Here is a 14173-nt window from a genome sequence, read left to right as displayed (position 1 = left end):
ACACGTGATTCCAAAAGATCGATTATGCTGCTCTGTATTTAAAAGTTCAACATCTAAATTCAAGGGGCACTGGTTTACCTCAGTTGGTAGAGCAGGCGCCCCAAATACGACATACTGATCGCAGGCTCGACTCCCGGTCTGTGACCATTTGGTGCAGTCATCCCCCACTCTCTACTCCCCACCTTTCCTGTCTATCTCCAGCTGTCCAAACAAAATATATCAATTTAACGGTGATGAAAGGTCAATGCTTATTCCACTGTCCCAAACGGCCTTAGTGAACAAACTTAATTGCAGGTTTAAAGTGCAAATTTCTGTTGTACTAATGAAAATATGGATTTAATGATCATTTTCAACAAGTTTGATGTTGGGATGATAATGTGGGACTAAAATATACAAATGTATTAATCTGTGATTGGACTCTTCGCAGGTGTCATCACATTTGTTCACATTCTTTAATCACTTTTTGTGTGCCGACAGCCTTGGACGACCCTGTTGGTTCAGAAAACGGAACAGTTGGGATTCTGGTCAGTTCAGCTGTGGAGGTGAATTTAGGAGGCAAACTGCTCAAACCTTCAGGTGAGAAAGCACGATGCTGCGGCAAACTGTGTCGTGATCGATTCTCAGAAAGTGTTCTGTGCTCTCGTCTTACCTGAATGCCGCTTCCTGCCCTCTTCTTCCTCTCTTCGTCCCTCAGTGGTCGGAGTGAAGCTGGACTTGGAGGCGTGGGTGGACAAGTTTAAGATCCTGGCCAGCAACGTGTCAGACAGTCGACAGGGCTCACACAAGGTACAGCACAGTCCTACTAATAACTTAATAAGCCTGCCTTTCATCTAACTAAAGTAACCATTACTCATGTTGTTACACAGTGTGGACCGTCCAGGAGCTGCGAGATGGACTGTGAAGTGAACACCGACGTAAGAACACTTTTCATTCTCACATTAGCACAAACACGGCCACGTACTGTCATTAGATCTGTGACCACACTCCTCAGATGTTAAATGTGCTCTTTATACTGTTATGATTACTAGATTGGTCCATCATGTAGAGGAAACACTTCATGGGGCAGAACAGAGCTTGGGGTACAATGACTACTTGTAAAAGCTGACAGGCCGGTGTAATGAACAAAAGCACAGAGCTGCCTGTTATGTATGATGAGGATTTATGAGTGGGTGTTTCAGGCTGTGAGCTCAATTTGTGCCTTGTAGGATATTACACTTTGAAAAATCTCCATCGAAACCTGTAATTAAGTCAGAAATGAGCCATCAAAATCGTGTTCTCTTGAAATATTCAAACAAAAGGAAGAAATTGTGTGTGATATTTGATCAGCGATTCTTTTCTCTTCTGTGTTTTTATATTTGAATGCTAGAAATAAGCTTGTTTTAAATGTCTCCTCTCAAATCCACCTGTTTGTTCAGATGTTCTGTGTGCTGCTGCTGTTCAGCAATGTCGTTAAAAACTGCTGCTGTGTTGAGCTCACCACATGTGGGGTGGCTGTGGCTCAGGAGGTAGAGCGAGTCATCCATTTGATCGAACTGCAAATTGCTCTCAAAGGCTCGGCCACCTTTGTGTGTGAATGAGCTACATTAGATCCCCATGGACAGGTTGTGTGTGATTTGGGTGTATGCCATGTTTTGTAATGCAATTTGAATGGTTGAAGACTTGAAAGGTGCGATGTAAATTCAGTCCATTTTCCCTTTTTGTCTTCAGGACCTCCTCTGCTATCTCATTGATGACGGTGGCTTCCTGGTAATGTCCAATCAGAGAGATCACTGGAAGAAGGTACGTCTCTGTGCGATGATCTGCTTCCTCTTGTACAATGTATCAGCTATTGTTTACTGATGTTCCTGTTGTTAATGGTGTTATTGTTTTTGCGTTTTTTTAAAGATCTTTTTTTTTGGCTTTTGCCTTCATTGAGTAGGACAGCTGATCTCGGGTCTGCGTTTTATCCACTGAGCTGGTTTCAAAACTAGTTTGGTTCAAGGAGCATTAATGTGTTTAATTGAATTCAGCTGAATGAGGTAACACAGTGGTGCCTTTGGCCCACTGATGAAAGCCTTTGCATTTGCAGTTTATAGTATAATTACAGACTGGGTGTCTGTGGCGCCATTCGTGGAAAAAATCACAAGCAGCGCCCAGTTAGTGACGTGTTTTCACCCAGCAGTGGTTGGTCTGCCAGAGAGGGTAGGCGGAGCTAAGTGGCTGCTTTTCCGGTCTCTGCAAGTGTTGCGAGTAAACAGTAATCTACGATGGCTGAACAAACAAAGAAAAGATCGATGACTACAGATACAACTTCAAAAATAAGTGACAATACAAAGAAAAAGAAACAAATTCTCAGATGAAGGCATATGAGTGAGTTATAATTGGACAAAGGGAGCCAACCGTAAAAGTCTGGTTAAATTGGGAAGTGTCCTCCTGCAATTACCGTTTATCACCATTAGAGGCGCCAAAGAAAACGCAACTGAAGTCTTTGAGATTGAATCTTTAACCAGTTTAGTTCAGCAGCTAAATAAATGAAACAGTTTTAGAATATATTTTATAAAAAACTGTATTTCATGTTGAACCCCTGTGTGGCGTTGTGTCCATGATACTTCCCCCCTCTCTCTTTCCTCTCTTTCATCTCTCAGATCGGTCTTTTCTTTGGGGATGTGGACCCTTACCTGATGCACGCGCTCTACAACAACTCAATCTTCAATCGCCGCCAGTCTTTCCACTACCAGTCTGCGTGCGAGCCCGTCACCAGCAGCCACACCGGAGCAGCACACAGGGGCATCTTTGTGGTGAGAGAACCCCCTGCAGATGTTACATTCTTTGTCATCTTAAATATATAATGAAATTATTTAATGTGTAACTTCTGTTTGTTCCTGCAGCCGTCCATCGCTGACATGCTCAGCTTGGCCTGGTGGACTTCCACTGTGGCATGGTGAGACTTGTGAAACGTCAAACTATCTTAACTGTGTGTAAAATTCTGCGCATGAAACCAGGAGCGCCTTTCTTCCCTGCGGCTGGACAGCTGCCAGTTTTGTGCTTGGTTATTTTCAGCTCAATGTTCCTGTCGCTGTGACACGTGTTTACTGGTATATCTACAGAATGAACTTTAACAAAGTGTAATGTGAACTCTTTAACAGGTCTGTGACCCAGCAGCTATTGTATGGACTAGCCTACAACAGCTGGCTCTACCAAGGTGAATCTTAACACAATCACACACGTATATCTGCATGATTTAGTAGATAGTGTTCTTGCTTTTAGTGTAATTTGTCCATAAATCTTTATAAAGCATTAAGATGCCAAATGAAATGTGTGTGTGTTCCAGATGATCTCCTGGTAGACGGTTTTGAGATGAAGGAAAGCAGCTGTGTGACCATCCAAAGCCAGTTTTACTTCACAAACACCACCAACTCCTACAACGTGCTGCAGGACTGTGGAAACTGCTCACGGTGTGTGTTTCTTTTTTTTTTTAGGAGAATCAGCAGAATATTCTTGCAGCGTGCTTGTGCTCTCATACCTGGACTGTACACGCTGTATGAAGCCGGCCTAACATCCATCACTGTCTCCCGCAGGCTGTTCCACGCCAAGCGGATAGAAAACACCAACCTCCTCTTCGTGGTGGCTGAGACGCTCCCCTGCAGCTCGTGTGAGATCGAGAGATTGACGCAGGTCAGGACGGAGTGTATCCTTTTCACACTGTGGTGCTTGAGTTTGTGCTGAGAGGGGAAACGTGTCAGTCATATGTGGCAGGTGAGTTCAGTTACCTTGACTGACAACTAACAGTTCAGGAGGAGAATCCATGTGAAGTACTGAGCAACGCCCGCTATCGTAAAGGCCCGACTTCCTGCTTTGACTACAGTGCCTTAGTAAGTAGACACACAACAAGTATGACTTACATATTGGTGCTTTAATCCATGGGACATTTTGGGCACAAAAAGATGTTTTTGTTAGTGTAGAGAAATTATGATCACATAGATAAAATTAATTTTTAACGAACAAAAAAATGTCTCTAAGCTAATTTGTGTAATCGCTAATCTCTCTCGCTCAGTTTTAACATATTTCACATCTTTTTTCATGTGCCTGCTCTGTGCACTCCCAAATTTTACTTGTTAATTGCTACCTAGCTAACTTGGATGGTAGCTAGCTAATCCCAGCTAGGTAGGCCTAAAGATTGGCTAAACTAACTAACTAAACAAGTTAGCTAACCCAAGTTTTGATTATAAGTAATAATGATGTTCCTTTAAAGAGGGGGTATAATGCTGTTTCACATTTTAAGGCACACGCAGTTTATAATGTTACAATCTTGGATGTTCAGACTAAACGTGGGTGAAGTTTCAAATCTGTAGGTAAAAGTATGTGAGAGTAATCCCCAGGCTTCTCAGCTCAGTCTGCAGGCTGCTGTGAACGCCAGGTTTCACACAGTTTTTTCTACAACGCTGCACTTTGTGATGTCACAAAGTGCAGCCTCAGCAGGCTTCAGAGAGCTGGCCAATCAGAAGAAAGTGGGCTTGTAGAGGCGGGGTTTCTTAAAGAGACAGAGCTGACTGAGTCGTTTCAGGCAGAGGCTGTATGAGGGCCTGAGAAAAATGATGAGTTTATTAACTGTAAATTATGCTAAGCTACTCCACAGGTATCACAGAGTGAAATATGAATCTTGAAAATAGCATAATACCCTTAAAAATAGACGTTTGTGCTCCACTAATTTCCAAATTTTATCGAGGTGGTTAACAGTGATCAGTTTTACATAAATGGTTGTAATGTAGTTTAGCCAACTAGCTAACTTGGCCACTGCTTATCTTGTAGGTGTTAGTTATCCACAAATAAAGGTAGCTTGCTTGCAACGCTAATTAAATACAGACTGACTTAAAATTGAATTTTGTAAAGAGTCATAAGACAAAGTTTGTACCCAAAACTGTCTTAGCTGTTTGTGCTTGTGGTGAGCCCCCCTTACTTATTCCAGTGTTTCCCTTCTTTCCTTGCAAAGCTGTCGCTTTTGATTACTGACGTGGTCAGACAACACAATGTGTAAACTAGTTATGTACAACAAACCTGAGAGCAACAGAATTTGGATAATGAGAGAGAGCAAACTGAGTGAGAGGTTATGATTTTGCACGGAAAATTGTCTACTCAAATTAAATTCTTCTTTGTGAATAATAATGTCTGTTCAAAATGTCATTTCTATGCAGGCCAAAAATCATCTCTGTACTCAAAATGTCCCATCGCACGATTACAAACAAGGCACACATTCCATATATGGAGTGAGACAACCACAAGAATTTACATAACGTACAAGTTCTGATTCATTTGCTCTGGAAAAAAAAAACGTTCTCGTCTCTTCTCGTTGCAGGAAAACACGTCAGAGTGTGGACGAGGTCATGCTCTGCAGTCCTCCATAGGAGTCCTTCTCTTTATTCAGCTTATTCTGCCTCTTTGTCATCTCTGACACGTACAAACACTCTAACTGACGTCTTTCATCTCTGTGGGTTAAGGCTCAGATCTACTGAAGGTCAAACCAAACAGCAACTGTATAATTCTTCTTTTGATCCGCAGACAGCCCTGAATCGCGTTTGTGCTGGGGGGAAAAACAGTGGATCAGCTCTTAGTGTTTTTTGCCTTATTACGTCTGCATTTGTTGGTGTTTCAGGGCTTGAGTGCAAAATATAGGCCGAGAATGTGTTAAGTGTGCATGCTACTTAAACTAGGACAAGCATGATTCAGATATTAGCACACAGGCTCAGCCAAGTAATCACAGAGTAGTCAGGGAGGCAGCTGAAATGTACTTTTAATGGACCAATAAATAAAAACCCAGCTGGGACAGATGTCAGCCACAGTTTGAGGTTGGCTTGTGATGGTGACAAAGTGAAAGATAAAACAACTCTGATTATTATTAAATATTCTGATCTTTTACTCGAGTAAATCAAATGCCAAACTGCAGCAGTGCAAACAGGCAAGTATTCAAAACTTTACTTAAGTAAAGGGTGACAAGTATTTGCTCCTGAAATAACTTCAAGTATTAAAGTTTGACAGCAGGCTGGACCAACCCCCGTGCTTCATATCATTAGATGAATGTTGTAGCTCCTCAATTTGACTACTTAATGTAGTCCTGCTGTTGGTTTAATCTATAACAGTAATTTATATTTAAATTATTAAAATAAAAAGTAACTACACGTGTCATGTAGTGGATTAAAAGTACAGTATCTCCCTCCACAGTATGTTGTCCTGAAGTATTAAAGGCGCTCGGTGGCCTTTTCTCATAAACAAAGTTTCTGTTTACAATCAGTGTTTCTGACGTCACAGCCACGCTGTGCTGCCATTTGTTTACGCCGTTTTTTGCGCAGCAGCGCCTACAACCTCTATTTCTCAGAGCGCTTAGAAAAGTGGTCTGGTGGCACGTCCGCTTCCCTCGGTAGTGACCGATAAGTCTGTTTTAAATCACTCTTTGCTTAATATTTGCTTTTATTCAAGGACTGTTACCAAAAAAAAACAATGTAAAGGAATCGTGTCCTTGCATCAACAGCAGCTCTACACCTGGAAATTGTACCCTCGAAAAACGGAAGGATTAGCTTCAATCCCGCCGTAGTTGTTGACAAAGCTGATGTCTGAAGTCCCGCCCCTTCTTGATTTTTGTCTGTGGGGGAGGAGTGAGATTGACGAGCACGATGGTGTTCTAAAAGTTGAACTATTTGACATTAATATTTTTCATAAATATTAAATAATAAGATTCATTGATCTTTAGCTGAGGACGCTGAGCGCTGAAGACGCTGGACACAGGCCCTTACCCGTCATGATTGGCCAAATGCAGCTGGGTGAGACAAAAACTTTTCAGAGACGGTTATCTGAGTTTTTAGATCTTTCACTGCTCCGTGGGTCCAAACCAACCTCGACGGTTAACTGTGTATATGAATTAAAGTTTACATTCAACAGCTTGGTTAAGCTATTAAAGTCATTGGCACAGCTGACACTTACATTGTGTACAACACACATTAAGCTAACAGCTCCTGCATGACGATGTAAATAAATAGAGTTTACTAGCAGTTCAGACTCCATCCTCCCGTTAGCTCGGACGCTGCTGCTGCTTCTACAAACTCCTGCTTCTGTTGGCTTTGTGAAATTCAAGATGAATCATCTGCGCCAGTTCTAATTTGCATGTCTGGTCCTAGTAAATGTCTTTGCACACAAAGGAGAGCTTTTTACATGACCGTAGATCCGGGCCTTAACCCCTACATTCACTTCAGTGTCTTTCAATCCACCTCTGACCTTTGCCAAGACAGTTTCAGTACTTTAAGTTGTATCATACATGACACGACGACCCAGAATGACTTCCCTCTGCCGTCTCAAGTACGCCCTGCCTCTTAATTCTTTGAATCTAACAAGAGATAAAAAGTATTTTTCCCCTTAAGAATATTTTCTTAGAGCACTTTGACTTCTAATAATACAAAGAGCAAGTATGATGAAATACCAGTGTGAGACCTCCAGCAAGACTTCATAACACATATCAGTGATAAAACGTCCCTGTTTCATTGATAGGATTATAAAAGTCAAGTTTCTTTTTTTGTTGCGATGCTTCCACAGATTCTCGTGGGGTCTTGAAGTGCTTCCATTAGATGGTTAAAGGTGTAAAAACGACCAAAAGGATCAAAGGTTATCAGTGACTTTGTTACATAGAAGTGAATCCTCTGAAACATTGCATGGTTAGCGCTGCACTGCTGTGATAATTGGACACTTTATTCGAGCAGTATTTATCATGACCATAAAGTAATCATTAACCTTACATGCTGTGTGATGTACGTATTATTATAGCACACAACATGCTAACGGGTCAGTGTTGCCGACATGTTTTTGGTTGTATGTTTAGATGGAGGCTCTCTGTACCTGTTTTGTACCTTGTATCGCCATTATTTGTCCAACTCAAATTTATGCACTTACGTATGCTTCTGTATGGGGAATGTAGCTCCTGACCAGCTTTTGGTGTTATAAACATGTTATGAGTATGTGATGCTTTCTACCCTCTGTTGAGATTCCCCCGATGTCTCGATGCAGGTGATGGATCGCTGTGGCAGAATGTTTTCATTGCATCATGCATCTGATTCACTGATCTACTACTTAAAGATATAATCTCACAGTTCTCAGTTTCGTTCTATTTGGCCTTATGGCAATAAAACGTCCCAGATAACCAGACAACCACGGTTGTAACTCTAGATTTTCCTCGCTGATGGTCGCTTTCTTTTTTAGACTGTTTGCCTTCATCGGAGCGTCGCATTTGTTTCTTTTTCTTTGGATTTTTACTTATTTTTGAAGTTGTATCTGTAGTCATCCATCTTTTCTTTGTTTGTTCAGCCATAGTAGATTACTGTTTACTCGCAACACTTGCAGAGACCAGAAAAGCAGCCGCTTAGCTCCGCCTACCCTCTCTGGCAGACCAACCACTGCTGGCTGATGGAAAACGCGTCACTAACTGGGCGCCGCTTGTGATTTTTTCCGCGTAAGTCGCCACAGACAACCAGTCTGTAATAATACTATATACTGCAAATGCAAAGGCTTTCATCAGTGGGCCAAAGGCTCAATCACCATTGTGTCACTGACTTAACAGATATTTATTTAAATGAAAATCTTCAAGATTATTACTTTAAGTTAGAAATGGTCCAACTTTAATTTTTGTTATTGTACAACTTATATTGTTTTTCTTTTTATGCTGTATTTTAAACACAGCCATACAGGTTTACAACACAAATATACCTAACACAATAAAAGTCTCAAGAAAGTAGAAAAAAATAGGCCCTAGTTTACTGGAGTCCGAGCTAACTGCTGTAAGAGATTTATTTAGTCTCTTCAGTTATAAGTAGAAAAAAAGAAAATCATAAAATCCTTTCAATGACTGAATCAATCATTTTTTATAGCACCAAATCATAACAAAAGTTAGCCAAAAGTTTCACACATTCAATGTATAAACTCTGTAGTTCTGAGACGTACAGGTTACACTTTTTCAGTAGACTTAAAGCTTCTTTTTTTTTTTAACCAAACCCTCCATCAGCTGCTTCATTTGACTGATTTCATGTTTCCACATCACAGTTGACCCTGAAATATTTTTTAAAAGGACAAACAGGCAGTGATGTGTGTGTGAATACAAGCGGTATGTGAAGTTCTGCTTGATAGAGTGCAGGAAACATTTTCCCACAGCGATTCATCGGCCGCTGTCTTTTTGTGTTTCCATTGAACTGATTCAAGAGTTAACGGGGGATATTTTTAAAAAGCTTTTTTGACAAAATATTTGTAAAATGTTGTCCGCCTGGTGTTCCACCCTGCAGTGCCTTGGTGCACTCGTTTTTTGAAAGCAGGACATTTGGATCTTAGACGTGTGGATGTTCATCCTGCAGGCCATGTGAGAGACACACTTGAATTTAAGGGATCAACTCTAAATGGACTTCTCAGTCAGGGAACAAAGAAAAGAGGCTCTTCTTGGACTTATAAACATTTGAAAGGAGCACAGCACAGCTGTTAAAGAGCACAACAGAGGTGTGTTGATCAGCTGGCCTCCCCTCCTGCCTTCTCATGGACAGATGTGTGTTGGAGCGTCGAGTACGAACCCTGCTGCCCGTCTGCTACGTGTCGTTTATCTCTACACTGTGGTTCAGCCTTGAATCAAAGCACAGACACTGTTCATTTCATGTTTTTCTTCTTCCCATCCGCACACTGTATATTCTATATTTGAAGCTTGTTGGAAACATGTACTTTCCCATTAGGACTGACTGAAACGAGAGAATGTTTATGTACAGTATACCTACTGTTGTGCTTCTCTGCTGAACCCGAGCATGGAGGGGACGCAGAGAAGCAGAGTGAAATCTCAACACTGTTTGGAGACCTCAGAAAAAACAACGCTTTAAAAAAAACAACAAAAAACAAGCTTTTACTCTGAGACCTGCAGTATTAACTTCAGGTTGTGTTGCATTATTCAAACAACACGGTTGTACATTCATTGGAGCAGAGACATTTTGTGACACTCTTTATAGCTGACAATATAGATTACTACTGTTGAGGTCAGTGTTGTAGTTCGTTTTAAATTGCCGGTATTTATTTGCATGATATTTTGAACAATTTAAAGATTTGTGTACATAGTCTGATGGATATTTTACATTCCTGTCCACATCCAGCGCTCCACTACTGAGGTGAGAAGTGAGGGCGCCCTCTGTGGATCTGGGTAGTGCGGCCACGGCCTTCGAGCGCTCGTGCGTAAACGAAACAAGCTGAAAGTTTGACTTCAGTGAAGCCTCTTATAACTGTCAGTGTTTGCATTTTAGGTCTTTTGCAGCAAGTAAAAGCACAGAGGAATTTAGAGTTAAGAGCAAAATACTGCCTGATTAAACTTCTGTCATTTATTTCGGCAAAAAAGTTACATAAAAATGCTGGAAGTGATTTATGCATTTAAAGGCTGTATAACAAATAAACAAGGCAGTGGCATGTGTGGGGACTCCCCTTTTATCAATGAAGTTTCTTTATCAAATAGATTTATGTATTGCTTATTTAATTTATTTATGTATTCTTTAATTTCTTTCTCTCTTTCTTTGGGTATTGTGTATTAAATTTGTACTGAACAGAAAGGAGCTGAATGTGTTTGAAGCTTGCGTGGGTGCACTAAGCAGTTTACAAGAAAACAGCAAAACAGATAAAAACATGGTTCCTGTGTGTCCCCGTCCTTTGATTTACTGAGTATCAAAAGATAAGAATGTTGATGTTTTTTGGTGTAACTTTGCTTTTCATTTTGCTGACGTTGTTGTTTACTCGGGACAGTTTCCTCTCTGTGTGCCAGTCTCCGATGCCACCTCATTTTTTTGTACAGACGATGTGAAGCAGTCAGCAGAACATGAAGGCTATCTTTGTAAAGATTTTGTCAGTCACATAACAAAATGGATATCTAAATGTTTATATCTTTGGTGATTAAATGCTATTAATATTTTTCACTTCAGTATTGAATCGTTATTGTTCTTCACTGATTCTAAAACCGTTGACCAGTAACCTTTCATACTTCTACCCTATTGGGCAAACTGAAGCCCACCCCAAAAATACAAGAGCGGACTCCGAGCACACTAGGTTTCTGTGGCGACAAGGCCAGCATTTGTCCAATCTCTGCTATTTTGTCCACTCGGAGACTCACTGCTAGGGTGTTTCCAAGTAGATGCCCCCATGCAACTTGTTGCCATTGGACACACTGAGGGGGAAATCTTTGCCAATGGACAAAGCCAAAAATTCAAGGTATTCCCATGGACACCAAGATTTGGTCCAGGGTGGACAGAGGTCATATCTTCGAAGTGCATTGGGTTAGGATGCTGAAACACCCAGAGCAGGTTCATGGGTGCCCAGGGACCAACATAATCAAACTCTGGCCCCCGATTTAAAAGCACCTTTGAGATACGACACTGTGCAGCCTGCCGTGCCCCACTGGAGGCCCAATTAGGGCTCTCACCAGATTTAACGTAACCCTCTGCAGCCACCCCAGAATGTATGATACCTGGGACCCATACTAGCAGCCATGGAAGAGCAGGTCTATGAGGTATGATGGTTCTCATAGCCATCTGAGACAGACTTTTGTCTTTAGACAGGTTCCCAAATGTAACATCAAGTTTCAGCACAATTGGACACACAAAGGGAAGAAGCATCGTGGTCATGTCGGTCCTGTTTTATCCTCTTGGCTGTCTATGGCTGTGTTTTGGTTAATTGCCTGTCAAAAAGTCTGCATAGTGGCCAAAGAAGGTTTCGAATGGACGGTGTCCACTTCAAGGACAAAACAAACAAGTGGACCTGAGTTCTGGCTAATGGATGCATGATGGTCCCAAACGGCCTTGTCCAGCCAGTACGCTCAGGCATTCACTGCCAAGAACATTGCATTGCCAGTGTACAAGAATTTCGCCCACACTGTGCGAACAATGGCAACAAGATGGCGTTAAAAAGGTCTCCATGTCTGGCTCTGTTTTCTATACAGAGATTTTAGCATCTCATGAAATGATGTTGTTAACAGGCTACAGAGGGCTGTAGCTTCAAAGATTTTAATCGGTGGATGCTTTTGGCTACAGAGCAAAAGACAAAGGATGTATTAAAGATTAAAGGTGACCTTTGACCTCTGGAGCCCTCAGACACAAGACAGACGAGGTGAAAAAGATGTTTCCGTTTTATTTCAGGTTTCTCAGTAAGTCACAAAATTTGGGCACTTTGGGTTTACGATGCAGTCACTCCTGTGTACTTGGACTATCTAATGGAGAGAGACTGTGTTTGTATTTCAGCTGTCGAGGATTAAAACAGAAGTTTATGGTGGCTTGGTGAGGACCAGAAAAGAAATCCTAGAGTCCAGCGGCCTGCATGATTCATCGTGTGCATTTGCTCATTATGTCACTCACTAAAGATTCCAAACGGTGAGCCCAGCCCTTCACATGAAACACGATAGCCGGCTGGCCGCTTCCACTAACACTAAAAGCTCTGGATGGAGTTTTTGGGATGTTTTGGCTCCTCTGATACACCAACAGAACTGCAGGCCAGCTGCTCTCTGTAGTCGTGTTTGGATAAGTGATACCTCAGTAGGCAGAGTGCCTGCTGGAGTGTTATGTGGCTTAAAGAGAAATACGGCGTCTGATTTAGAGATGAAATCAGACTATCAGTGTTTGGCAAAGCCGTTAAAACCCTTTTGACGTTTTAATCCATCCTATAAGGTATGAGCAGCAGACCTCAGAGGCCCCTCTCATAAACTGAACAGCACAGACACTGAGCACATGAAGCTGGAGAGACCAGGGCTGATGAAGGTCTGCTGCAGACTTCCTTTTAGGTAAACTGTTTTTATTTACAAATGAATCTATTGGAGCGTCAGATGTTTCATTATGTGTTGTTCAGTTTAAAGTAAAGCATCTTAAAATTGAATGTGTCCGTATTAAGTTTGAGCATGTTTACTTTGAGGATGGAAAACTTTTCAGCAGGTAGTGCGTTTCAGAAATATTAATTCTTTTGATAACTGCTTAAATACTGAAGACAATTCATAGCTTTAAACCTGTTAAGACATTATTTATCAAAGATATTATTTCTGATAAATGATTGACAATTTAAGCTGGCTTCCTTCGATTTCCTCGAGCACAGAAACAGCTAGGTGCTCTAAGCTGAATTTAACCTCATAGAGTGTGAAATACATATAACATATAATATTTAGCCGTGTGTTGCTATTGAAGTAGTAAGTAAGGATCAAAACACGGAACTGAACCAGATAGAATACTTGAAAATACCCCTCTGCCCCCTGTTTGCAGTAAAGAGAGACCTCCCTGACAAACGGCTCGTCTGGTGCCAGACAGAGGAGGGAACAGAAACAGGTGCGCTAAGATTAACTTTAGAGGAAAGGCAGCTGCCTTTTGACACAATGTGAGTGAAATGGCTCCCCGAAGAGGAAGTAAACAGTACTGGATGGCTGCTTTAGCCCTGCGGGATTTGTGGAACTTATTTTTATTCTCTGCAGTGATGAAACACATACAGAAGTTATGAAGTATTGTTTCTACTGACACTGATTGTTTTGCTAAAGTGTGTGCTAACTCTTCAATGACGCGCAGGATGAACACTTTCTTACAGGTACACCTACTTGGTGGTCAAGGTGAGGGAAACATAGTACAGGTATGTGACGGATGATGATGTTTATTTTGAATCATCAAGTTATGAGGAAAAAGGCAGTAGTTAACTTTCTGTTTAAAGTACGCCATTTTTTTTATTCGTGGCTCTTGTTGAGGGTTTAAAGCCTAATGTCTCTAAAAGTTACGAGCCAACGCAGTGTGTTGCTAACAGATGGATTTTTATTACTGTTGCACGTAGTGATGGTATATTGTGTGATTCTGACAGAGTCTCCACTTCCACATTAATTCACCAAGGACACGTTCAATCTGAAAGTGTTCACCACCAGCAACACACATCCAGGTACATTTTTGTTGTCGTTTGTTCTCGCAGTGACGTGTACTCAAACCCCGCCTTATTAGAAAGGCATTGCGCTTGCCTAACACAATTTAGCTAAGCTAGCTGAGCTAACCTACTGCTAGCTGTAGTTCCATGTTTAACAAAGACATCAGAGTTGTATCAGTCTTCTTGTTTAACTTAAATTAGAGTGAATAAGTGTGTCTCCTAAAAAACTTACTCCCATACTAAGATAACAAGTAACATGTAAGGGCATATCTAC

General features: G+C 41.3%; 1 protein-coding gene across 1 annotated transcript in view; it reads left to right on the top strand.

Annotated features, from left to right (window-relative positions):
• The window catches only part of cacna2d2b (calcium channel, voltage-dependent, alpha 2/delta subunit 2b), a 37792-nt gene extending 31792 nt beyond the window's left edge, over window positions 1-6000 (top strand). Inside the window, 11 exon segments of the mRNA XM_069678761.1 lie at window positions 478-576; window positions 695-786; window positions 867-914; window positions 1708-1779; window positions 2625-2777; window positions 2868-2920; window positions 3126-3181; window positions 3311-3434; window positions 3558-3667; window positions 3769-3851; window positions 5333-6000. Coding sequence (XP_069534862.1) covers window positions 478-576; window positions 695-786; window positions 867-914; window positions 1708-1779; window positions 2625-2777; window positions 2868-2920; window positions 3126-3181; window positions 3311-3434; window positions 3558-3667; window positions 3769-3851; window positions 5333-5446 — 1004 coding nt within the window. The 3' untranslated portion in view covers window positions 5447-6000.
• The last annotated feature ends 8173 nt before the right edge of the window (window positions 6001-14173 follow it).

This window comes from Semicossyphus pulcher, unplaced genomic scaffold, assembly GCF_022749685.1.
Source record: "Semicossyphus pulcher isolate SPU_LCO1_2020_fin unplaced genomic scaffold, fSemPul1.0.p SCAF_3, whole genome shotgun sequence".
In the NCBI taxonomy this organism is placed as follows: domain Eukaryota; kingdom Metazoa; phylum Chordata; class Actinopteri; order Labriformes; family Labridae; genus Semicossyphus; species Semicossyphus pulcher.
The sequence above is the reverse complement of the archived record's forward strand: the minus strand, read 5'-3'. Positions and strand labels throughout refer to the sequence as shown.